General features: G+C 45.0%; 1 protein-coding gene and 1 long non-coding RNA gene across 2 annotated transcripts; both read right to left on the bottom strand.

Annotated features, from left to right (window-relative positions):
* Window positions 1-2,262: 2,262 nt before the first annotated feature.
* LOC123046971 (uncharacterized) lies at window positions 2,263-6,035 on the bottom strand. Its single transcript, XR_006422686.1, has 2 exons — window positions 5,595-6,035; window positions 2,263-5,424 (listed from the first exon to the last, which is right to left on the bottom strand). It is a non-coding gene; the product is annotated as an uncharacterized lncRNA (long non-coding RNA).
* A 422-nt stretch (window positions 6,036-6,457) lies between these two features.
* LOC123046970 (serine hydroxymethyltransferase 4) lies at window positions 6,458-9,894 on the bottom strand. The gene is made up of 4 exons (XM_044470433.1): window positions 8,997-9,894; window positions 7,577-7,967; window positions 7,397-7,498; window positions 6,458-7,009 (listed from the first exon to the last, which is right to left on the bottom strand). The coding sequence occupies exons 1-4, from the start codon at window positions 9,672-9,674 to the stop codon at window positions 6,765-6,767; spliced, it is 1,416 nt and encodes a 471-aa protein (XP_044326368.1). The 5' UTR covers window positions 9,675-9,894; the 3' UTR covers window positions 6,458-6,764.
* Between the last annotated feature and the right edge of the window lie 17,566 nt (window positions 9,895-27,460).

Below are 27,460 nucleotides of genomic sequence, written 5' to 3'. Positions count from 1 at the left end.
TCCATACCACAAGTGGCAATATAAAGTGACGTTCTTTTGCATTAAGATTTTGTGCATCCAACCATAAAAGCGCATGACAACCTCTGCTTCCCTCTGCGAAGGGCTTATCTTTTACTATTATCTTCTACCCTTATACAAGAGTCATGGTGATCAACACCTTTCCGTTTTACTTTGTTTCCTTTGGCAAGCACTTTGTGTTGGGGTGATCCGGATATATATATCAAATTGGATGTAGGCGATCATAAATTATTATTGTTGACATTACCCTTGAGGTAAAAGGTTGGGAGGCAAACTATAAGCCCCTATCTTTCTCTGTGTTCGATTAAAACTTTGGACCCATAAATATCACGTGAGTGTTAGCAATTGCGAAAGACTATATGATAGTTGAGTATGTGGGATTTGCTAACTCAAAGCTCTTACATGGACCCTTCCTGAAAATAAGATGAATTGCAATTGCTTGATGACTAAGAGCATTGTTTGTTAGTTTTCAAGAAAGTTTATGATCTATACTTTAACATGTGAATAGCTTGTTACCTGATCATGAAAAGTTTTATGAGATGAGCTACTGTTATGACATATAATGATGCTAGAAAAGATGATTGGAATTATCATTGATTAAACTTGTGCACCTGCTAGCATTCAAACTTCATAAATTATTTCTTTTATCATTTACCTACTCGAGGACGAGCAGGAATTAAGCTTGGGGATGCTGATACGTCTCCAACGTATCTATAATTTATGAAGTATTCATGCTATTATATTATCCATCTAGGATGTTTTATATGCATTTATATGATTCTTTGGACTAACCTATTAACTTAGAGCCCAGTGCCAGTTTCTGTTTTCTCCTTTTTTGAGTTCTACAGAAAAGGAATACCAAACGGAGTCCAAATGACGTGCCAATTTTTGATGATTTTTTATGGACCAAAAGAAGCCCCTGGAGTGCAAGAGTTGGGCCAGAAGAGTCCCGGGCTGCCCACGAGGGTGGCGGGTGCGCCCTCCTGCCTCGTGGACAGCCCGGAGACCCCCCCCCCCTAACGTGAGACCTACGCCAAAAAATCCTATAAATACTGAAACCTCCGGAAAATAACCTAGATCGGAAGTTCCGCTGCTGCAAGCCTATGTAGCCACGAGAAATCAATCTAGGCCCTCTCTGGCACCCTGCCGGAGGGGGCCATCGTCACCGGAGGCCAAGGAGGAGGATCCCGGAGGGGCCATCATCGCCATGAAGGCCAAGGACCAGAGGGAGAACCTCCCCCCACCCAGGGGGGAGGCCATGGAGGAGGAAGCACGAGGGGGAGGACCTCTCCTCCTCTCTCTCGGTGGCGCCGGAGTGCCATCGGGAGGGGAATCATCGCCGCGGTGATCATCTTCATCAACATCACCATCATCATCACCATCCTCATCTCTTTTACGCGGTCCACTCTCCCACACCCCGCTGTAATCCCTACTTGAACATGGTGCTTTATGCCACATATTATGATCCAATGACGTGTTGCCATTCTATGATGTTTTGAGTAGATATCTTTTGTCTTTGGGTTGATTGATGATCTAGATTGGTACGAGTTGTATGTTTTATTTTGGTGCTGTCCTATGGTGCCCTCCGTGTCGGGAAAGCGTGAGGGATTCCCGCTGTAGAGTGTTGCAATATGTCCATGGTTTACTTATTGGCTGTGTTGCGTGAGTGACTAAAACACAAACACGAATAAATGGGTCATGGCGTATGGGAATAAAGAGAACTTGATACTTTAATGCTATGGTTAGGTTTTACCTTAATGATCTTTAATAGTTGCGGATGCTTGCTAGAGTTCCAATCATAAGTGCATATGATCCAAGAGGAGAAAGTATGTTAGCTTATGCCTCTCCCTCATATGAAATTGCAATGATGACTACCGGTCTTGTTAACAATTGCATAGGATAATTCCGCACACCGATCCATCTTTATTTCACACTCGCTATTTATATTATTTAGTAATATATTCTAACTTTATGATAACAGCAACTACTTTTATATTTTAGCTCTCTGGTATCATGCAAAGTTATCCTCTTCATACCCACAACGTAGTTTTATTTCTCGTATCTAATTGGAAGCAAACGTTCGGTGTACGTACAGTTGTATCAGTGGCAGATAGGACTTGAGAGAATATTAATCTTACCTTTAGCTCCTTGTGGGTTCGACACTCAATACTTATCACTTCCATCTTTAGAAATTGCTACGATGATTCCTTGCACTTAGGGATTATCAAGAAACCAAACAGGAAGTAAAATCACATAATATATACACGCCACCACAGAAAAAGAATATCACATGCCTCATGAGCTCTGATTTTCACATGCCTAAAGTTTTTTGCAGTTCATATATAAACCTAAAACAATATAATGATACATTTATAAAACTCTCTGCGGTTCATGTATAAATCCAAAACAATATAGTGACGCATTCCTAAAACCCTTTGCAATTGATGTATAAACCTTGAAGGAGTATTTTAGATTTTTCCTAAATACTTATCTAGCAAGAAAGCAAGACCCGCGCACAACATCATGTCGACAGCGCCGGACCAAGGACCCATGCGTCCCCACCCCGCAGACCGGGGCTCTAAATCAAAATGTAGAAACCACCATAACTTTAAGAAGTACAATTTGCCTTCTGTATCAACAAAAGTGAACACCAAATAAGCATCAAATTTATCTATAAAAAGTAGCCATTAATCCTTGTCCTAAAATATGAAATAATTCTACAAGCTAGTTTGAGTAAGAGGGCACGGGGTGAGACACTCACTATCCATTTGGAACCAACATGCTATAAGTTCCACCCAAAAGAATATAGCACTACAGATAGATATAGAGGTGGTCGAGAGTTTACACACTACACACTGAGATTCTTGTTCACTTGTAAGTAGAGCATTAGCATACCAAATAAGGATGTGCATGAAGATCAATAGACACAATCATGGTCACAAAATATCCACACGGGACATGACTCAAAAAAGGGAACAAAATTTGATAAAAAAGCAAAAGCAAAGAAGGCACTCGAAAAAAGGAAGAACATTATCAGTGTTTTGTTCCCATAAATCATTACTAATAAATAAAATCAATCAGACAAATATTATCTAGTTCCTCCTAAATTCTAAGAGAGGTAGCAAAGCAAAGAGAGACATTAATTTAGTGTCACTTACCAATATTGATAATTTTTATAAACTAAAACTATTATTATCACAAGTAATAACAATTGTAATATAAATAAAAATGAGAAGCGGGCCAAAAGATAATTTGATTTCCTTCTAATTTTTCTGAGGTGAAGACACACATGAACATGAGCAACCAAACTGAACCAGGCCAAACTGAAGCTATAACAAGCAGTCTTTTTACACAACACCACTGGAAATCACATATGATATTATAAGAATATGATGTATGCAGCTGACCAGAGATTATGGACGGTCAAAGATATTCTCGCAACCCAGAGACAAAGACCTTGCCCACCATGGACTGGACAAAACAAGCCATTTGTCCTTGCCTTTCACCAGACCCTGATCAGTAGCAGATCCACATGAAAACTTGAAAAGCAGGCATTCATCATGACCCTAATGAAGAGTCGTATAATTTTCCGAGAAACGCCCAAAAAGGTCTGCAATAAAGAAATGAGTTTGATTCTATATCCTGCATCTGCAGACAACCAAGAAGTTATGTGTCATGAGAAACAACAAAAGAAAACACTTCTTTGGCGTTCAGTTAAGTGATCTACAGATTTGTTCATTGCATTATTAGTGAGTTACATAAATTAGTGTCCATAAAGCCTCTAAAATAATCAGACAATAAATAAATAAATAAGTTGAGATCATAATGCACATAAGCATTAGTGTTCACTTTTTCCAGAATCAGAAATGTGCGGTCCTTACAATCAACTGGAAATCATCATCATCAATTAGCTAAATCATTGTTCTAAGAATAGTGCTAAAGCCAGGAACATGCGTTTCACGAAAGATACAAAAACAATGTTAACAGAAGGAGAGTATTCATTATTAAGAAATAGTAATGTTGAACTGCTACTTAGACTGAATGAATCATGGCCATGACCATTTCATTCCAGTTCGAGGAGTAGTGCATATTCAGCCATATGTTTAGACTGCTTGACCAAGCACATTTTGAACATGGCCATGATTCAACACATTTTAATCATTTCAACACATTTTGAATCATGTGCTTGACCAGTTCGAGCACATTTCATTTCAGTTCTGACAATGACGACACGGCAACACATTTTGACAACCAGTACCGAATCTGTTACTGTTAGTTTATTCGGTTACTGTTAATTAGCACTTGTAAAGAATAGGCACAGCAGGGTTGGTGTGTACATGCAGTTTTGTGTAATCATAGAAGATTTGTGTAACATGCAGTTTTGTCATTTTACCTTGACTGTCGTGCTCAAACTATTCCACACTCCAGCAATAAACCTGCACTTGGGGTGCAGATATGTGCATAGATCCTTTAGTCCAGCTATTTACAACCGATGACATAGGTGTGCTCAACTACTTCCTGAACATCAGTTCAAGCAAGTATAGAGGTTTCAATAAAATTCAAGATTTCCACAATATATGTTGAATATACAAATTAATCCAAAAATCAAATAAGCAAAAGAAAATCACTATATTGAATATACAGAGTACTCCACATGGTCCATATGTAGAAGCCAGCGACCAGAGTTGCATTTGTGAACAAGTTCAAAGGATAAATTGTCATTTGATTAGGAGCAATAGCTACCTGAGCAGTTTGCAAGGGTTTGCATTATTTTGAGATGAATTGGCCATTACTAGGCTTCCCCGGGAACACTTGATTATAGAGAAGAACATGGGTGAGTAGCTGGTACTCACACTGAAAATTTACTCAGTCAAGATCAAGACAGAATGAAAGATACAAAAAAGATCTATTAACAAAACTGTAGATGCATAGGACCAAGCACAAGTTCTTTCAATCAAGATCTTTGTTCAGTCAAGTTGATGTTCAGAACCTGTCAATTTCTGCCAGGTTTTGATCTGTCAAGTTGATGTTCAGTCAAGATCAAATTTCTGTGACCAAATGATCTTAGACTTACTCTTAACTATTGGATCATGAACTTGCAGTGATAAACATGATAAACAATACAAGGACCCCAAAAAACTGTATTCGGTGATCTTGTTAAAGAAGCTATAGAACATACACTGTATTCAAAACTTGCTGCCATTTAAGCTAGTTTTTCTCATAAAACTCATTAGGACCCCCAAGAAACCAATTAATCTGATGACATATTGACATTATAATGTGCATCTCATTCAGACCTGAGATACAAAAATATCCTCTCCCTCCTTGCTGCCTTTTTCCTCTTTTTAGGCATTCATTCAGTGATTTGAATGTCTTGTGCATTTCGATCAGACTTGAGATGCAAAACTGAAGCTTCAAAAAAAAAATCAGGGAACTTGCTACTCAAAAGTTAGACTAAATTTGAATGTTCCCAAGCTTCAAGATAGACTAAATTTGGCAGCATAACTGAAGCTTCAAGATAGACAAAAGAAGCATTTTGGAGTAGAACATGAGAGGCAAAAGAGGGGGAGCCGCACCTTGGCAAGTGGGGGGCGAGAGGACCCACGACGGCGAGGAGGCACACGCAGCCGCGGGGACTGGGTTGGGCCGTGGGCGAACGGGGGCGGGGGCTGGTGTCTTGGACCAGTCGGGGAGGTGGCGGTGCCTGGTGGACTCAGCGGCGTACATGGCCTCGATGGTCTGGAGCTCCACCTCGGCCTCGGCGTCTCGGCGACCCATACGGCGGCACGCACTTAGAGAAGACCGGCTTCGTAGTCGACGGCGTCCAGCCAGCGAGGAGGTGGTCGACAACGCGCAGGGGCAGCTCCGGCTCGCCGCCCTCGGGGAAGAAGGAAACGGCCCGACGGCGAGCAGAGGCGGAGGCGGCGGCGCGACAGGGAGCGTGCGAGCGTGGGGCTAGGGTTCGCAAAGGAGATCGAGAGAGGGGGAGGAGGTGGGACGTGCGAGTGCGGGGGAGAGATATTGGATATTATTTACGCGCGGTGGCACGACCAGGGTGAAACTATCATTGCTACAGGAGCCCCGCCTCGATCCGACAGGCGAGGTTGTCCCAGGGCTCGATCTGACAACCCAAATCGCATCAAGCAAAACGATCCAACGGGCCAGAAAGCCCAAATCCCAAATCGCTGAGAGCGCTTGTAGTGGATTCTTGTTTCTTTTTTTTTTCTTTTTGCTTTTGATCTGGCTTGGATTCTTGTTTCTGGATGAGAGAGAATAACTGCTGACTGTCTTCTTTTCTTTCTCTATATACATGCTCCATATTTTAAAACTGAATTCCTAGAGTATGCCCAGATTACACTACAATCTCGAAGTGATTCTTTTGGAAACGTTGAGTTGATTGATCAGACTACGTAGCACCACAGTTTTCTCTCAAAAAAAAGAAAGTAACACATACAGTATATTTTTCCCATATGCAGAGCGTACAAAGAAATAATATGGAAGATTATTGCAAATACTCAACATTCAATGACTCCAAGCGAACAGTTCCTACAAAGAAATATGATGGAATGTGGATGGCAAACAAAACACATGAAGCGGGGGGCGTTCATGAAACTATCCAGGGCTCCAGGGCGAGCAGACAAATCTCGTACAAGCACAAGGCGGCGTCGCGCGGCGGCCAATAAGGCTTAGAAGAGCGAGGCCTATGGATGATTAGCGGAGACAACCACACCATATGTATCATCATCCTACTCCTTGTACTTCATGCTCTCGAGCGAGAAGCCAGGCATGTCAAAGGAGAGGGCAAACTTCTCGACCTCGACCTTGAGGTTCTCGATGTCCTTGTTGTTCACCAGGCCCTTGGAGAAGTCCTTGAGCAGCTTGCCGTGCTCCTTCAGGATGTTCAGGCAGATGGTCACAGCCTGGTGGAGGAACTCAGCGATCTGCTCAAAGTCCTTCTCGACCAGACCCCTGGAAGTCATCGCCGGAGCACCTGAAAACAATCACAGACAAATCTCTCAGATTATTGACGATTCTCACTCATAAAGTGTCATAGTAATTTAGTTCGCACCATGTACTTGTTTTATTTCAGAGAAAAATTATCATGTCAACAGTGGTGAATAACAAGTCACAACGACCCTGATTGCTCACATTGAAATGTATGCAACATGAAAATGAAGTAAACAGTACAGCCTCCATTCATTAACTACAAATTGCGAATATGGAAATATTTCCATATTTCCAATCTAATGAATGAGAAGTTTGAATGCACACATTCTAGAAACTCATCTATTTCGGATGGAGGTAATAATAATTTTTTTCAGGCTTGCAGTACCAGCAGATGTAATTAAATCATTAAAGCAAACGGAGTGATCCTTACCAATGCGGACACCACCCGGGGACAATGCACTGCTGTCACCGAAGACGGCATTCTTGTTCAATGTAATGCTACAAAGGTCACACATCTTTTCAACCTTGTTTCCTGCAGAAATAAGCTATTATTAGAACAAGTGATAATAGGACTGCTAGAAAATCAACTCACACAAATAAACTGGCTTACCAGTCAAGCCAAGAGGGCGGAGATCCCATAGAACAAGATGGTTGTCAGTTCCATCAGTCACCATCTTGTAACCCTTGCTCATGAGATATTTTCCAACGGCAACAGCGTTGGCCTTGACCTGCTTTGCGTAGGCCTTGAATCCAGGAGTCAAAGTTTGCTTCAGGGCAACTGCAAGGGCAGCAATCTGGTGGTTGTGCGGACCGCCCTGGAGCGATGGGAACACCGCAAAGTTGATCTTGTCCTCATAGTCATACACAGCACCCTCAGGCTGGCCCTTCTTCGCAGGCTTAGGGCCTTTCCTGTAGAAGATCATACCAGCCCTCGGTCCCCGGAGAGACTTGTGTGTTGTAGTGGTAACCACATCACAGAACTCAAAAGGATTTGCAGCTTCCTACATAAAAGAAAGGAAACAGTAAAGCATCTTAGAAACTGTAGGATTACATCAACATTCATACACTCATTAATCTTCAACCTATTGCGGTATAACTGAAACACCTAAAGGAAGATGACCAGGATTTTATAAAAATTAATAGGACATCCTTTTCAATTCCATGGTACACTATATGCATTTTTCATGACTATACTAAGTATTTTCTTCACTTACAGGAAAGCAGAGTTCAGAAGAACATGAGAAAAATACAGTCAAACAAGTGGTTCCTCTGACTAAATACAGTACAGAAGGAATATGCACATCAGTCACCCTAACAGACAGCTGAGCGCTCAATGTATGAAAAATGTGTATGCAATTGAGGCAACTAGCACATTATATTTATACTGTGCCATATGCCAAGTCAGGACTCAAGACTGCTTGTCATATGCTTGATGAAAGGGTAGTATAAGAGCAGTCATTCCATAGGTTAATCAGTGCAAAAACACAATTGATTATTTCCAAACAATGTTCTCAAGTATTTACGCTGAAACAAAGATTAACAATTATTATTACTACTACTACTATTTACAACAAACAATTTCACTGAAGTATGAACTCCAGATTGTTGCATGTGCTATCAGGGAAAAAAAAACTGTTGTTAATTCTTCAATCTTGTATTTGTCTGAAATTTTGTTAATTCTTCAATCTTGTATTTGTCTGAAATTACTACGCAACGTTTTAATACACATGTATGCAACGAATACCAAAGTGCTACTCACTTATAAAATATGCACAGATCTAATAGCAACATTCCAGGTAAACAGAGTGTTTTCCAGTTCAGAACAACCAAGCACCAACCACTTATGAAACATGCACAGATCTAATAGATGCACACAGCTAAAAGACAATCATATACAACTACAAAGCTCAACAACCAGGTACCTACTACTAAGATCCCAACAACCAGATCGCATCCATAGAAGAGGAATCCTAAAGCGAAGATCCAATTTCTGAATGTAACAAGTCGAGGTGAGTTTGTGGTGATTATACCTGCGCGGCGACCAGTCCGCTGATGTGCGCCATGTCGCAGAGGAGCATGGCCCCGACCTTGTCGGCGACGGCCCTGAGCCTGGCGTAGTCCCAGTCCCTGGGGTAGGCGCTGCCTCCGCAGATGATGAGCTTGGGGCGGAAGTCCATTGCCTTCTCCTCGAGCTTGTCGTAGTCGATGTAGCCGTTGGCGGCGCTGACCTTGTAGGGCAGACTCTCGAAGTAGATGGAGGTGGCGGAGATCTTTTTCCCCCCGGCGGTGTAGTAGCCGTGGGTGAGGTGTCCGCCTGAGGGGAGGTCGAGCCCCATGATCCGGTCGTGCGGGTTGAGGAGCGCGGTGTATGCGGCGAAGTTTGCGGGCGAGCCGGAGTAGGGCTGCACGTTGACGCCCCAGGAGGCGGCGTCGAGGCGGAAGGCGGCGAGGGCGCGGTCGCGGCAGAGGTTCTCGATCTCGTCGATGACGTCGTTGCCGCCGTAGTAGCGGGCCCCCGGCATGCCCTCGGAGTACTTGTTGGTGAGGGCCGAGCCGAGCGCCTCGATGACGGCGAAGGAGGTGAAGTTCTCGGAGGCGATGAGCTCGATCCCGCTCCGCTGGCGCCGCTTCTCCCGCTCGATGAGGTCGAAGACGTCCGGGTCGGCGTCCGCCAGCGGGGTCAGCCCCCACGACGCGACGGAGTCCATTGCGTCGGCGGCGGCGGCGGAGGGGGAAGGGGGGAGTGGTGGGGCGTCGGCGGAGGGGGGAGTGGAGAGGGGGAGGTGGGCGGCGAGTGGTGGCGATTGGAGGCGTGCGGATATATAGAGGGGAGTGCGGCGCGTGTGCACGTCGGAGGTGGGTGGTGGTGGTGGGTGCGGCCGAGGTGTTCGACCGGATGCGCGGTAGGGGGTTGGTGTGGGTGCGAGTGAGCTGCTTGGGCCTCGGTCGCGGTGGGCGGTTGGGCCACCGCACCGCGCCGTCACATGGCAGCCGTGTTAAACGCGACTGTGGATTTTGTGCTCTGCTCCCTTGATTTTAGAAAGGATTTTAGAGTTGTCTAAAAAAAGGATTTTAGAGAAGTTCAAAACTTTTTTTTTGTGGGTCAGAAAAGTTCAAAACTGAGTTGAAAAGTTTAAAAACATCTAAAATAAATATTGTGTGTGGGTATTACAGTAGTCAGTAAGCCACGCACCAGTAATTTACTGTAAAAATTTCTTTTATTTACGGTAAAAAATCGTGGGAAATGATCTATTCTAATTGCGTCTGGGTAGGGCTGTGCGTGCGCTTAATGCCAAGCTGGAGCTTCACCCCGCTGCTCACAAGCGGCGTCATAGAGCTGCAAGGGCTCCTCTTCCGCCCGTCTTCCATGGTGGATGGCGCATCTCGAAGGGTGATCCGCTAGGGGCTCGTGAAATAAGCCTTGCATCGGATGGCTGAGAAGACTTGTTTCTCTCCTCTTCCTTTACTATCGTGGGGCCGGAGAGGGGGGGAGGGGGATCACTCATACTTTCTTGAATGTGGTGTTTTTGTCGGGTGATGAAGCTTGTTTGGAGGTGCATTGTGAAAGAACATGCGGTGCCCCCATGTTTGGTTTTGGTAATTGATGACAATCTCTATGGACTAACGATTGCCTTGAGTTTTATTTGAAGGTTTTGTCCATAGGATTTTCTTGGAATACATGTGTTGGTTTCAAGGAGAGTTTGTGTCGACCAAGGTGCTATTCAAGGAATTACCTAAAGATTGGTCTTGTGAGAGGTTGATCAAGACTAAGTCAAAGAGTGAATCAAGTTGATTAACACACAAAGCGTAGAAGATGTACCATAGGGATCAAGTGATCCCATGGTATGGTAAGCATTGTCAATTATGCTTTTGTGTACTAACCCGTGGTCTTCGTGAGAGTTCTTTGTGGGGTTAGGTTGCGGTGTGCAAGTTTGAGTGGAGCATCACGAAGAGATCAAATGCTTGAAGCTTGCCGTCCATTTTGGTGTCAATGGACTTGTGAAGATGTGTCGAAGAGTGGCTCACCCATAATGGAGTATGGGGGAGCAATCATCTAGTCTTCATCGACTCAACGCAGTCAAGAAAGGTGGTCCAACTTGAGGGAGTCAAGATCGTCATCATCTAGCTCAAGTGGGCCATGTGCAAGGCAAAAGTTTGCCCTTGATAAGTTTTCTATTTTACCTGTCTCATGGTGGTAGTTGGGAGACCGGGTTATAGGATCGATGGCCGTACTATCAAGGGGGGCTCTCGATGAGTAGCTTGACCGTATTGTTCGTTGAGAGCTCAAACATTGCATCCTTGCATCATCTTTCTTGGTTATTGTTTGGTTCTCCTTGTGAGATTTGGAGCTTATGGTCATCTTGATGACAAGCTCGAGTTCATCGAAAACGAAGTTCACATGCTTCTTCTATGATGTTTTCGATGTTCGAGGTTCTGTCAGTTCTTCTCTGTTGGAGATTTCTCTCCTCTTTTTGTTAGACCATGTTTTGATGCTACTCGTTCTCTTGTATCCAACAAGCTTGAGTTTGCTCAATTCGGAGCTCATTTGCAGAAATTATGGCAGTTCTGTTTTTATTGGATCCGTCTGTTGTCTTTAGCTGCGTTTTGAAGGCATCCAAGTGCTAAAGCCTCTATGGCGTGCGGTAGTACTGCTCAAGGGAGTGGTAGTACCGCAGGCCAGCGGTAGTACCGCAGGCCAGCGGTAGTACCGCTCTTGGTGAGCGGTAGTACCGTTGCCTCTAGCCCAGAGCGCTGGCGCGCACGGAAGTAGGCGCGGAAGTAATTCTTTGAGCTTGTGTTCTTCCCCCATTGTTGACCTTCTTCGAGCTTGCTGTCTCTCAATCCGTCCATGGATTATTACTAGTTTTTGGGGGAAAGAGAGAGGAGATCTAGATCCACATTTCCACCAATCACTTTCTCCTCTTTGTGAGGGGACCCCTTGGATCTAGATCTTGGAGTTCTTGGTGTTCTCCTTCTTGTTCTTCCTCTCATTTTCCTCCCTAGCATTAGTTGCTTCAGTGGGATTTGGGAGAGAAGGACTTGGGCACTCCGTGTGCCCTTGCCCTTGCATTTGGTGCATCGGTTTGAGTTCTCCACGGTGATACATGGAAGTTACAAGTTGAGAAGCTTATTACTCTTGGGTGCTTGGTACCCTTGAGCTTGTTCCTTTTGGGTGCTTGGGCGCCCTAGACGGTTGGTGGTGTTCGAAGCTCAATCATTATGGTGTAAAGCTCCAGACAAGCGTCGGGGTCTTCAATTAGGTTGTGAAGATCACCCCGAACAATTTGACGGGTACCGGTGACCGCCCCCAAGGGTTGCCAAAGTGTATGGGTTCGGTGACTGCCCCCAAGGGTTGCCATTTGTACGGGTTCAGTGACCGCCCTCAAGGGTCCCTTAGTGGAATCACGACATCTTGCATTGTGCGAGGGCGTGAGGAGATTACGGTGCCCCTAGTGGCTTCTTGGGGAGCATTGTGCCTCCACACCGCTCCAAACGGAGATTGGCATCCGCAAGGGTGTGAACTTCGGGATACATCGTCGTCTCCGCATGCATCGGTTATCTCTTACCCGAGCCCTTTACTTATGCACTTTACTTTATGATAGCCATATTGTTTTTTGTCATATATCTTGCTATATCTTAGTAGTTTATCTTGCTTAGCATAAGTTGTTGGTGCACATAGGTGAGCCTAGTTGTTGTAGGTTTTGTGCTTGACAAATTAACCGTTAGGTTTATTCCGCATTTGTTCAAGCCTAAATTGTAATTATTTTAAAAGCGCCTATTCACCCCCCCCCCTCTAGGCGACACCCATGATCTTTCACATTGTACTTATTGTTCCGCTATATAGACCTCCGTCGGTGGAGCTAAAGTTCAGTATATTAGTTATCTTTGGTGCCCTTTGTTCAACCTCCATGGCGATGTCCTCTTCTCCTTGCCTTAGTTGGGTAGGCGGTGGTCCGAGATGGTGGCTTCAGAGCCTCAGATGAGATTGTAGTATGTGACATGACTCGATTGTCTTTCCTTATTAATCTTCGGGTCATACTTGCAAGATGAAAGGACTTAGAGGTTATTTTATTTTATTTTCCGCTCCTTGTAGTGTTGAAATACTTTTGTCCGGAAAAATTGTAGTGTTGAAATATTACTCAAGAAATTCATACAATCAGAGAGAAAAAAGCACATCGCGCAGGACGATGCACCACCTATTAAAGCACTACAAGTTTTACATTGAGGCAATATTATGCAAGCTCGTGTGCCCCATTCACTATCTCTGATAAAGAGGGTTCTTCCTCCGAGTTTTTTACGAACCTCATAAGAGGGTATGGTGTTCATGCGCATTTATATAGATAGGGGAAAATATATAGTGACCCAGTTTATAAGGGAAACCAAGCCAAAAACCGAACAACTCACACACCACCCGGCGACAACCTAAGCAAAACCACCAACTTTTTTTGATGATCTCCACCTAGGATGACCTTGAACAAGAACTTCGACGACGGCTTCAATAAGGGAAACAACGTCCAAGGGGCGCCATCGGCCCCTGTCGACCACCAGACTTTCATCTGGACTTGCACACGGCCATCGTACCGACTTCGACCCCTGTCGACCACAATACTTTCATCCAAACCTGCACACGACCATCCACCTCGGCATCGAGCACCGGAGTGAAGCTCCACCTCGACATTAAGTGCACACACAACCCTACTCAAACATTATTTGAAGAGATTTCCCACTACGACTAGACCTCACTCTGATTTCATTTATCATAACCCACAAGTCTTTTGCAGCTACTAAAGAGGAAATAACAGACATCACATACTACATATCCTATGACACCTAACCATCTCAAGTTGATCATGATCTAGTGAAAAACCATCAAGGGCTTCAGGTCACAGTTAGCGGGGGCCTAGGAAGATAAGAAGCATCATTTGAGACGCTACTTCTGCTAATACAGGCAACAACCACCAAACCACATCGCAAAGTATTAAAACAACCATTATAAGCAAGAGCATACCACATCGCAAAGTATTAAAACAACCATTACAAGCAAGAGCATGCCACATCGCTACATTCACCCCTTCTTTATTTTCACCAATGCGAAATCATGGATGAGTTAGATGACCACCTCAATCGCTTCCCGCCTGAGATCAGTCAAGGGTGATCTGTCAAGCGAGGAACTCGTGGACATAAATTGAGGCGAAGTAATAGCAATGTAAAGCCCTGTGAAGCACGTTCTAAGCTTCATTTCTTCCACGCTCAAACGCGCAGGGATGACATCATAGACACATAAAAAGGCTTCCCCCATGGCTCCTTGTACCACGAGTCCCAGACTTGCGTAGTTGGCTTTCATATTTATCTTCAAGCCTCCCAAGGAGCACACACGGGGTTAGGGCATCTACAACAAGGGCCCTTATATCGCCCACAAACATCTAAACGTAGCCGTCAGGATGCATTTTGACATCCAATGCGACACCCATTTGCCAAGTGAACCTCGGTTGTCCGAATTCCGCAAACCGCGCCGGGGGGCTATATGAGGCCGCGTGCATCGCTCAACTGGCGGAGTTGGACACGTAGGGTGTCGTGGACGGGAATGACGGCAGATGCGCGTCGTTCATGCCAACAGTTGCATGTGTTGCGTCGCTATGACCATGAGTCCGGCCCGTCTACGTCCACCGTGGACCTCACCTCTGTCGGCGCCGCCGAAGATTCAGACTAGGTTAACTTTTGGACGCTATTGTCAAATGAAATATACTGAAAATGTATTGGATGTGTTCGGTTTAAATAAATATCATCCACTTTACATGAAAATCACCCGGTTTTTTAAATTTCGTTTGAAATGTATGTAAGTTGGATGGTCGCCTTCTGCATCGCTGTCCATGGACACGTCCGTAGACGGATATCGTGCCCGTTCTAGGTGTCCGCATTGCAGATGCCCTTAGCATGAATCCACGTAGACTACATCCAGATTATAGATTTACCTTCACCTTTACCTTTGGACACCGTCAAATCACCACGAGAATAATAAGAATCCAAAAATGACTCGACAGACCAGCAGAAGCCTTCTCAAAAACCACATCATTCAGAATGTCATGTGCTCTTCAGAAGAATGTGTTTTTTTATGAACGAATAGAGGCACTCACGTTGTCCAACAACAATAGCAACCAACCTGCATCTAAGAGCATCTCCAGCCGCGCCCCCAAAACGGCCTTCCAGGCGATTTTTTTCGCCGGCGCCGAAAAAACGGCCCTGTCGCGTCCCCAGGAGCCCTTTTTCGCCGGCTTGGGCCGAAATCAGCGCCGGCGGACCCAGACGAACCCGACGCGCCGGGGGTGCTCGGGGGCGCCGGGGCGAGTGTTTTGGCGCGAAGCAGCCGCGGGGCCGCTGAGTCAGCGAGACGGCCGCTTCGTCGACCTCATCGCCTCGGTTCCCGCGGGAATCAATGCGAAGGCTGCCGCGCCGGTCAGCCTCCATTGATACCTCACGGGCGGCGCAGTGAAGACGCCGCCAACACGCGTCCGCTCGCATGCGCCACGCGTCTGCCCGCATGCCGCCCCGCCCGCCACCCCGCTTCGGCTATAAAAAGGCGCCCCTCCCCGCCGGTGAGTGCCACAACCTCTCCTCTCCCTCCCACGAAAGCTTTCTTCCCGCCGGCGAGCTCTCCCCCCGTCAAGCCCGGGCTGGAGGAGACACTGCTTGGGCATCGCGCGCGGAGCGGCGCCCTCGTCATCAACGAGCCTTCACCTGCGACGACACCGACGAGGCGCTCCCTCCGCCTGGTCCGGCCGAAGCCTGAGCCGGACATGCCTCCCGTGAAGCCGGAGCACGCCGGCATGGTGGCCCCCGACGACGAGTCCGCCCTCAAATGGGCGAGGGAGGATTACGTCCGCGAGCAGGTGCGGTGCCAGCGTCGGGCGTACCTCGAGACCCAGGCCCTTAGCCGCGCCAAGGCCCGTCGCCGCACCGAGGAGGGTGACGTTATCGTCATCAACAGTGACGACGAGGTCGAGGCCGGGCCGTCGAGCGTTGTCGGCGACCCGGGCGAAGGGTGCAGCAGGGACGCTGCGGGCGAGGCGCGCGACGCTGACGCCGCCTCCGACGACGGTGGCGACTACACCCGCTTCTACAGACTTCTCGGCATGTAGACGGCAGTGGCGGCGGCAGTGGCTAGGCTTTTTAGTTCGTTTTTACGTTAGTTCATGCATGTTTTAAGCTTTTGTACAAATTTGAACGAAAAATGGCCGAGTTCATGCAAAAGCCGCCGAGTTTGAAAAAAAATAAGACGAACTTCGCCGAACCCGCGACGACCGTGGGCGTGTGATTGGGAGCGAACCGAACCCCAGGGGCTGAACTAGCACGGCTCGCCTTCATTGCCGCTCTTTTTGGGCGCCCTGGGGGGCCGAACGGCTGAAGATGCTCTAAGCACTTGGATAAATTCTCCCTCGGCGCTCTCAAAAAGAATGTCAAAGCTCAAGGTGCAAAGCATGTGCCTTCCTACGCAGATTGGTTCTCGTGTCTGGAGTATGACTTTCGCTTTCAATTAATACCGTGTAAATTATAAAAATGTTTCTAGATTTTTTATATAGAAATGCAAACTTTTTTAAAGAGATGTGCTATGAGAAAACACGATGGTTTCAATGCCAACACGCTTTTCAAAGCGAACCAATATGTGATTGGATGTTTAGGAGGACAATGATATATCCAAGCCATCAGAGTTAAATCCTAGACTTGACACTCGTACTTGCATTTTCCTGGATTTATTTCAGGCCTTTTGACGATGTACGTTCAGTGAGAGCAGACGTTCCCATCGACCCCGAAGACGTCTATGTCAACTTCGTTGATCTCAAGATGACGTGCCTACCCAGTCTCTTGAAGTTGCTCATAAGGATAGGATATGTATGTATGGGTTCATAAAGGTGGGTGTATGCAGATATGTTTTTTTAGAAACACTTGTAACTTTATTGATACTCATAACAATTACAGGTACATTTATTTGGACCTAAGATCCAAGAAAATACGAAGTAACTAACATGATTTAGAATTACAATAAAATCTCTTGTAAACACCTTCTTTGCGATATGAATCTCTGCTGCAAAAAATATTCCAAAGACTTTGATAAAAGGATGCAATTAGACTGGAGTAACGATTTTGTCACTTTTTCACCAACACGAACATTAACAATAATGATTTTTGAAAGCGCCTTGAGTCGCCTATCAAAAAGATAGGAAGCCTTGCGACGGCGGCGTGAGAAACCTGTATGAGTGCCTACATATACTATGTTCAAAAAAGAAAAACACACGCCTACTACAGTTTTGTTCGTCGCCAGGCAAGAGGGGCTGAGGCTAGGAAGGTGCCACGGCCCACGGGCCTTGAAGGGAGCGATCGAAATGACAAGCCACCCACGTTTTTTTTCTTCTGAAACAACCACCCACGGTACTTGGTTGTTGATAATTGTCTCAAAAAAAAACTTGGTTGTTGATAATCTTTTGTTCGGCGGAGATTGAGGAATAATAACAACTCTTGACCCGTCGTCGGATCAACACGAATATGCACTTGTAGATTCCATCCATGTACTAGCTGAAAATTAGTCCGGTCCAGGTGGTGCAGTGCCCGTGCCCTGACCACGTCGCAACAAGTTCCGGAGGTTAAGTATTTCAACTCCTCAATCGTCGGCTCGGTTGCACTTTCAAGGCGTGGCTGGGGGACCCGCGGTGCTTTGCGATCTAGATCTGCGCCCGTGACCGCTCATCAATCTTATTTTTTTACTCACCAACTGACCCAGCAGCGGTGATCGATGGCACAACGGTACGGAACCAGTGGCAACTTCCCGTTTCCTTCAATTCCTGTTGTTGTTGTATTGGCATGGAAGATGTTGTGATTTGTATTACTCCTTCACCTAACGAAAATTTGTTGCGCAGTTTGCACCCGTCCATAAATCCACTGGCCATGATTGACCGGTTTTTTATTTTTAACACAATACAGACACACGCATTCATATGTATATACGCGCATACTCCTATGAACGTACACATGCAACCCCTACTTTACGAGCACTTTCGAGAGACCGAACTAGCATATCATCCTAAGCTTTACGAGGTCATCATAGACGCTTCGTAATTGACGAGAACCTCTCCTCCCATTGAACGCACATTGCCGAAAATTTTACAATAAATTCAAAAAAATGCAAGCACCAATACCTGAACCATGATGGACTGAGAATATCACTGTCCTCCTAATCATATAATCACAGACGACAGACATCTGCACACCTTTGATGACTATTGGCCGGGTTCTTCCACCCTCTTTTTTTCTAATCCTAGGAAAAGAAGAAGAGACTTTCGTACATGGCCAGCGAATTATTCAGTGGACCGATTGCGGCATTAAATTAAAGATTTTGTTGGGTGTTGGCATTAGTTAGAAGTTTACTCATTTATTGCATGCTTGGCACTAATCAAATGTTTGAATAGTGAATAAAAGATTTCCGAACAAATGAATGACCCGGGGGTTGTTGAGGTTTGGTGAACGGAAAGAGGCTTGATAGAGAAGTTTTTGTAATATTTTTCCGTTGCTAAGAAAAGAAAGAGATGTTGCATCGCATGTTTGGTGGTAGGTGAGATCTGCTCGTGCGTCTGTAGGGGGTCATCACTCATCACTCACCGGTGTACGACGTGCTTTGCTCCAAAGATTCCTCGAGCCAGCTTTACTTAGTTCTATTTTCTTTATGTGCACTTTAGCAGGAGAGAGGGATTTGGAGTCCACCCTCAAGTGAACAAAAATAATTTGATTTTTTTTGTATTTATTAGTTTCTAAAAATTACTAATTCCGTGTGTATATGTAAATATTTTCAAGGTATGTGTACAGGTTTATTAATAGATATGTATGTCATATAGCTATACACAGTAAAAGGTTTATTAATAGTGGTAGGTGGAGGTCGTGGTAAAAAAACGATGCTCCAAAGTGCCATTTTAAAAGCATTTTTGAGTGATGATATTTTTTTGACATGGCTTTCATGAATGTCGTTTCGTGCTGAAATTTATCAAGCACACAAAATATTTGTGAAAGTTTACCACACAAATTTTTGAATTTGTTTTCATCTTATTTCGATTTTAATGTTCATCCCGAGCTCATTTGAGCTCGCGAGCGGAAGTGGACTTTCGATTTGATGGTCCTCTTCTTAATTTACAACTCTAGAGTAACATTCTTGAAGTAACATTTTATTTGTATCATGGGATTTATCTTCACGAAGAAATATAGCATTTTCCTTATTTCTCAATGATGTGATACTTGTTTTTATTAATGAATAACATTTTCTCAAAAGCTAGGAAAACATTTCTTATAAGGACAAGCATTTTCATGAACACTACATAACATTTCTTTAGTGATATCATGACTACAAAAAATCACTTCCCTTGATACCACAACCTATTTTGAGGGGAAAATCATACCAAGAATGCATCTGTTACCTAAACTGGATGTAATGAGACGCAATGTTATCTCAGAGCAACTCTAGCAGACCCCGCATCCCGCCGATCCGCAAAACGCGTTTGCAGTTCGCGCAAAACAATTTTTGCGGGCTGGCCCGGGCTGGCACAGATGCAGACCCCCCAAACGGATCCGTAAAAAAGTATATTCACGGAATATACTTTTTTACGGGTCGGCTTTGCGGGGTCTGCTCTTTGCGCTGCATCCCGCATATCATCAGCCTGCAAATATCAAATACAACATAATTCAACAATCGAAAACAAAACTGAATTATTCGAATCAAACATAATACAATAATCATCCGCATTACATATAATTATTCAAATAACCGTAGCAAACTTAAATAGTGTAATACAAAACTTGTCATGAATACAAATGCAAATGAATACAAAAACAAGTCACTGTCCATCCCTTTGCCAATGGTGCTCAATGAGATCTTTCTGAAGTTGAAAGTGGGTGTCTGCATTTTCAATCTCCTTGTATGTCTGAAGAAAAGCTCTAATGCGGTTTGGGTCTCTAGCTGGTTTGACACGGCTACCCACATTGTCGTAAAAGAATTCTAGGTTCAATCCTCTCTCATCTTCAAGAATCATATTGTGCAGGATAACACAACATGTCATGATGTTCTTCAAGGTTTTCTTATCCCAGAAATGAGCAGGATCACGGACAATGGCAAACCTAGATTGCAAAACACCGAATGCTCTTTCAATGTCTTTTCGGGCTGCCTCTTGCACCCTTGCAAATTCACATTGTTTTTTTTTGTTTTGGGTTCTTTGATGCTCTTGACAAATGTGCACCAAGGAGGGTATATACCATCTACAAGATAGTACCCCTTTGTGTATTCATGCCCATTGATAGTGTAGTTGCAAGCAGGAGCATCACCACTAGCAAGCCTAGCAAACAAATGAGACCGTTGCAACACATTGATATCATTTAGAGTGCTCGACATACCAAAAAAGCAATGCCAAATCCATAAATCCTCGGATGCTACGACCTCTAGCACAATTGTTGCATCACGAGACTTGCCACAATACATTCCTTGCCAAGCCTTGGGATAATTTTTCCAATTCCAATGCATACAATCAATGCTACCTAGCATGCCAGGCCAATCTCTCCTCTCATTAGATGCCATCAATTTCTTTGTGTCATCTTCATTTGGTGCCCGAAGATATTCAGGACCGAAGAAACGGATGATCACTTTCGCAAATCTACGCACAGTCTCAATTGTGCTATCTTCACCAATGCGAAGATACTCATCAACATAGTCAGCCGGAACGCCATATGCAATCACCCGCATAGCTGCGGAGATTTTTTGATATGCACTAAATCCATTTAAGCCCGCGTCATTCCTTCTTTGAGTAAAATACCGGCAATTTTCCTCGCATGCTTGAACAAGTTTCACAAAGAGGGCTCGGCGCATTCGGTACCTTCTCCAGAAGAGATGCGGAGGATATGTAGGATTCTCCGCGAAATAGTCTTGAATCAACATCTCGTTCCCAAGATGGCGATTCCGAGGAATACACAAACGCCCAATAGTTGATCCTCGCCTCCTCTTCCGGTGCTCGTCTTCATGCTCCTTCATGGCAAGCACCATGACTAATGTTTGTTGCCGAAAGTTTGCAAGCATGGTCTCAACATCCGAGTCGTCCGAATCGGACGAATCGGATAGCAAGAACTTCTCGCATGGGGTCAACTCCATCTACACGCACACCGGCATGTCAATCTACTACACAGCTTGCAAAAATAAAAAAAGGACTAACCGGTGGCGTGTGATCCCGGGCGGCGACGAGGGGGTGCGCTTGACGATGGTCGATCCCCGGCGGCGACGGGGGGCGACTCTTCTGCCGGATCCGGAGGGGCGGTGCAGCGGCTCAGCGCGGGAGGGTGTGGGGCGGCCCCGGGGCGCGATTCCGCCGGCAGATATGGCCGGAATCGCCGGCGGCGGGCGGGCGGAAGCAAGGGCGGGCGACGGCGAAAGGAGGGGGAAAAGAGCGTGGGCTGAAATGTCCCTCCCGCCAACTGCTTCTCTGTGATGCAGGGCACCGCAGCCGCGAGGGGGAAATACGCATTTTCCCGGGTTGGGGTCAGGAATTTGCCGCGCCCCGCAAATTTTTTTGCGGGCCGGGGCGGGATGCGGGGTCTGGTCGGGCAGGCTTTCCAGCCCGTACCCGCATTTTGGCGGTTATTTTGCAGGTCGGGGGCGTATGTGGGGTCTGCTAGAGTTGCTCTCAGATGCTCATAACAAAAAACCGTTCAAGATAAATTCTGTATCTCACATTATTCCACTGACAAACCCTATTGAAATACAACTCAGGCCTCCTTTGGTTCTTACGATAGGAAAATCATAAGAATAGAGAAGTCATAGGAAATGACATGACATGCATCTCAAATCCTACGAGTAGGAATAGGAAAGGAGATGTCCTTTAATTCACATCATAGGAATTTTTTCTTTGAGTCTAGGCTAATATTTATTTTCCCGTAAAATGTGGAGGATAGGAAGAATTCCTCCATAGGAATAGGACAAACCAAAGGGCTCTAAAGGAAATTCTTTTCTACAGAAATCCGATCCTATGGAATTCTTACAAAATTCCTCCAAACCAAAGGATGCCTCAGATGGGTTTCCAATGTAACTATTGATGGAAATATGCCCTAGAGGTAATAATAAAGTTATTATTATTATATTTCCTTATTCATGATAAATATATTATTCATGCTAGAATTGTATTGACCGGAAACTTAGATACATGTGTGGATACATAAACAAATACTGTCCTAGTCAGCCTCTACTAGACTAGCTCGTTGACCAAAGATGGCAAAGGTTTCCTAACCATAGACATGAGTTGTCACTTCATAACAAGATCACATATTAGGAGAATTGTCATGAAATTGTCACCGCAGATGTCCTAGTGTGAGGACTTAGTCGTGGAGCCATCGCAACTAGGTTAGCTTAAAGAGGTTAAACGAGACAAAGGACACAGGGAGTTTATACTAGTTCGGCCCCATGTGGTGAAGGTAAAGGCCTAATCCAGTTTTAGGTGGTATTGCTTATGTCTCGATTACCAGGGAGCGAATCCGCTTGACCTAGCTTTCGATCTCTTGTTTTCTTGCCCTAAACCGCCGCCGGGTCGTCCCTTTATATACAAAGGTTGACGCCCAGCGGCTCACGGAGTCTCGGCCGGCTCATAAACAACGTGTCTGGCTCGGTGACTAACTATACTTGCTTTACAATATAAGTCATACACATATGGCGGTTTACCCCTATGGGCCTTAAGTCGCCTTTGGGCTTTAGGCCCTTAGCAAGTCTACTTCATATACTGCCATCTTCAACATCTTCATGGGCTTTGTATTGATGAACCGCCATTGGTATAACCCGGCCCCTCCTAGGCGGGTCATACCCGATAGTCATATCCCCAACATTAGGCCCCAGGTTGATTTGAACTTGTTCATGTCAATCTTCAACACTTAGAATAATCCTTCTTCCTTTATTCTTGCGAGATCTTATAACCCGCCATGACATCACCTCCTGCGATTGTGGTAACCCGCCGTGACGTCACCTGTCATTAATATTACACAAAGCCCAAATCTTAATAAATATTTTCTTTTAATGAAACTTCGAAAATCGAGGTGTCTGCGCCGTCACATATCCATTTTTTGGTCTCCTTGATTCCCGTGCATGCCACTTATCCTTCCAGCCTTATAAATAGGGCCTGGGGTCCCTGTCACTTTCCCCCCTTGCCTCTTCGTCTATCTTGAACCTCTCTCTCGTGACGCACCTGCATCTCTGCACACCGCCGTCGCCGACCTCATCGACTTCCTCGACCCCGGCCGCTGCATCGACCTGAACAGGACCAGAGAACTGTAGTGCTTCTCCGTTGCTCAGCGGATCCGGTAAGCTCCTTATCTTCTCCACCATAGATCTCCATTAGGGTTTCTGATGTTCTTATGAGTTCATCATCGTTCTTCATCACACCTCTGTTTAATCCTCACTTTGATCCAAAAATGACCTTTAAAATATGCAAAATTTGTTTCTATCCTTTCTCTTAATCACTGAACATGCCTCCTAGATGAAATCTCGCCAATACATTAGATCTTCTTCTGCTGCAATACTAGGTTTTAATTTTATTTTATTTTCCGAACAATGTCAGATCTGAAATTGCCTGCCCCAACCTGCGAAACCTGTTTACTCAACACTTAGCAGAATTTTCTCTTGATAGATCTTAATTATCAGTATTGTCATGGCGGCTCATATCACCAGTTATAACTAGTCATATGTCATTAGGCCCCATTTAAGCTGCCAATATAAATACATGCTGCAGCATTTATCTCCGGCTTAACAAATCGTCTTAAACCAGCAATATTTCTTTTAGGCTTTTCCCTTACGATGCCGAAGACAGTTACCTCATGCAATTGGGTTCCTTTTATTGTCACCGAAAATACGCTCAAGGACTTTGTCAAAATCGGCTATTTACCAATAAAAGATGTCCTGCATTGGTGCGCTCCCAAGCCAAATGAGAAAAAACATCAGCCGCAGGATGGTGAGATCATTGTTTTTACTGATCATATGAAGCGGGGCTTCTCACCACCTGGATCCAAGTTTTTCCGAGATGTTCTGCACTTCTTTCAACTGCATCCTCAAGACATCGGACCCAACTCCATGTCAAACATCTGTAATTTTCAAGTATTCTGTGAAGTATACAAGAGGAGCCCAGTGTTGAACTCTTCAAGGAATATTTTTACCTGAACCGGCAAAATGAATTTACCAATGGACCCAATTTAGAACTTGGCGGGGGTCTCAATTCAACAGAGAAGAGATGCTATCTTCCCCTATGCTCACCTGCCAAGTCACCCCAAAGATTGGAACCAGACCTGGTTTTATTGTAAAGACACCTCTTCGGCTGACGAGAATCCACTACCGGGTTATCGTGTCCAGCGGCTCGATCCAAAACATCATCTTCCCGAATGGCTTACCACTGCTGAATGTGCAAAGCTTGAACGCACTATTGCAAAGGTCAAGGCCCTGCTGGGAAATGGATTAACCGGAGTTGACTTGGTCCGGTGGTGGGTTTCCTGGTGAATCATCCCCTTGAGCCGACGATCCGGCTTAATGTGCACTTATATGGGTGGTGCAAAAGATCCACTGCGCCACAGCTTCATGTGTTTAACTGATAATGCAGTCAATGAAATGACAAAGACCATTCCGAACGAGAGCCTGGAAGACTGCAGCAAAGGGGCACTGAACCCTTTCTGCAAACTTAACCCGCCACCAGACGTGAGTCTCTAAATCACTTATTTCACCTTATCATTCAAATGCTCTATTAACTCAACTTTGATGACTTTCACAGGCTGAATCTGATTTTTGGAATAAAGAATATGACCATGAAGCTGCCAAGAAAGCGAGGGCCAAAGAGAAAACCGCCAAGAAGAATAAGAAGAAATTAAGCACTTCCGAGATGTTTGAACTTGACGGCAGCTCTGAGTCGGAGGTAGCTCTTGATTCCCTTTGCTCCTTTCAACCATCTTATTGACACTGATTATCACCAGGATGACACGGAGGCCAGTCAAGCGGTCGAAGAAGAGGTAACTATTATTTCCTCCGACTTAGCGCCTTTGCCAAGACAGAAAATTCGACGGGTAACCCAGAAGGTAAGCTTTTCACACCCCTTAGCTCATTTGGATCCTCACTTTCTTTTGAAGCAACAATAGCACGAGAACCGGTGACAAACCCGGACCAGTAGAGGTGAAGAGTTATCCTCCGGCTTACCAAATACTCCAGCTCCACGGAAACATCGAAATGAGGTCCTTCCAAATGTAGACTCTTTTTATCCTCTGGCGGGTCTCATTCGCCAGCCACTTAATTCTTCTGATTCAAACTATAAGGAGGCTTCTCGCTCCTCTTTCGGTGACTCATCACAGACCTAGTTGTCGGCTTTCAAAACTGCCCCTGGGTAACAACAATTACTTATTATTTTCTTCCTCCTTGGGCTCTTATATTTGTACTGACCTCTCACAACCCATGCATTGGAAAGGCAAAAAGTAGCAAGAAGGCAAAGGTGATCAAGCCGGCTGAAGACCCCAAAGTCCATGAACCGGAGCAGCAAATTCCAACGTCTGATGCCTCTGTGCCACAACCAGAAGAACATGTTCATGATGTTCCACCAGAAGTCCCTGACCGTTCCGGTGACCAGACAAACATCAATCCTTTGAACACTGAATCATCAAGCCCAATTAAACCGTCAGGAACACATGCCGACGATGTTATGATCACTAGCACCGGCTTCAAGGAGCCGGGAAAACCTACTGTCTTGGCCAAGCACTCTGCCAAAGAAGAATTTATTGAAAAGCGAAAAGTGAGATTTGACATCGCTAACTATTCTCAATTGAGCATTAGCGAAGTACTCTTTCGTTATCTCAATCAAGTGCATACCAGGCGCGACCTTGAAGTTGATATGGTGAAGTAGATGCATCAAAAATATGAGGTATGAATTCCCGCTTTAATAAGTTATGCATATCCTATCAGCCCCAAGTCTATTGTGTATGATAAGATTGAATATGTTGTAGACTTAGAATAAACATGAGTATAAATAGCATCCTTGATAGAATCCTTCAAAATCCGGCTTTCACCATCCAAGTTAAACCGGGTCTTTAACAATTAACATTGTATCCGTAGCCCCCAAGGACTGGTTTAATCAGCATGAATGAACCGGTACTATTCACCATTGTTTATAAATGAAAGCTTACTTGTGTAGCCCCCACTGGCCGGCTGTGGTTGTATACGGCACAACCGGGTCATCATAAGGTAGTAATGAAATGCGAGCAATATGCATTAGCCCCCAAGTGCCAAGTGCTCTTGCTTGCAAAGTGCTTGGGACTTGTTCATATGTGTCGTTGTATGAAGAATTTTTCTGTGCCCATTAGCCCCCAAGTGCCGAGTGTTGTTGCTTGCAAAAGGCTTGGGACTTTATTTCTGTAACCCAAATAAGAACATGATTTCAAATTTGTGCATATACAGGACACCACTACTCAACTTCAATCGCAATTGGCTGATGTGAAAACCTGACTGGAGCACCAATAATCTAAGATTCGGAAAGCCGACTCAAAATTCAATTTAAGTCTGGATGAAACAGAAAAACTGAAGACCAGTTCCGATGCCGAAAGAACCGCCTAGGCTGAAGAGAAAACTGCTCTGACGCAGCAGGCTGAAAAAGCGGAAGCTGCTCTTCAAGAGGTGACCAGTGAGCTTACTGGTTTATAACACCATATATCCCAGATGGTTTCTGCTATCTTTGGTAAGTATTATTACTAGCATCATAACTGAGTCTTATCTTTCATGTCATAAACCGTCTCTGATCCATCGGCAATTGTTACACAGGTCCTAGAAGCAGCAATTTGGTCAAGAGATGCTTGTGAAGCTCAAAGCCGTATATACGCTCGTTGAATAGCTATATACTGGAACTCAGCGCATGCTAGCCACGGTTTCTCCAACTAACCAAGCACCCACTCTGTTGAGTGACGTTTTGAAAAAACTTTCTGTTCTGCCTGCTAGGATTGAAGAGATAGAACGGTCATCTGCAAGAGCCGGCACCGTGACGGCTTTAAGCCAGGCTAAAGCATGGCAAGTAGAGCTAGACCCGGTCGAACTAGCTACTAGGTATCCAAGCTTGGAAGAAGATGGCACGCCCTTTGACAAGAAAGACTTCACTGCCTGCATGAAGGAAATACGTCCCCTGGCCAGTCTGATTGCTGATGAGATGGATATTTCAAAATATCAACCGGCTTATGATATGGAGAATCAGAAGATGCCCAAGCCGTCTTATAAAGTGATGGATCTGATCCCCCCAATCCGTAAGCATACTTTCGCCCCTAAAGTTGATCCGTCCGAACTTATAGATGATGAAGTTGAATTCCAAGCCTTGTGTGGCATCTATTGGTCATCACCAAACTTCCAGACAACGGAGGAGGACGAAGAACCGTAGAAGGATGATCCAGAAGCTTCAAGCCATCAAGGCCAAGAAGATTGATC

This window comes from Triticum aestivum, chromosome 2B, assembly GCF_018294505.1.
Source record: "Triticum aestivum cultivar Chinese Spring chromosome 2B, IWGSC CS RefSeq v2.1, whole genome shotgun sequence".
Lineage (NCBI taxonomy): Eukaryota > Viridiplantae > Streptophyta > Magnoliopsida > Poales > Poaceae > Triticum > Triticum aestivum.
Note: the sequence above shows the minus strand (reverse complement) of the source record. Positions and strands in the feature narration are given on the sequence as shown.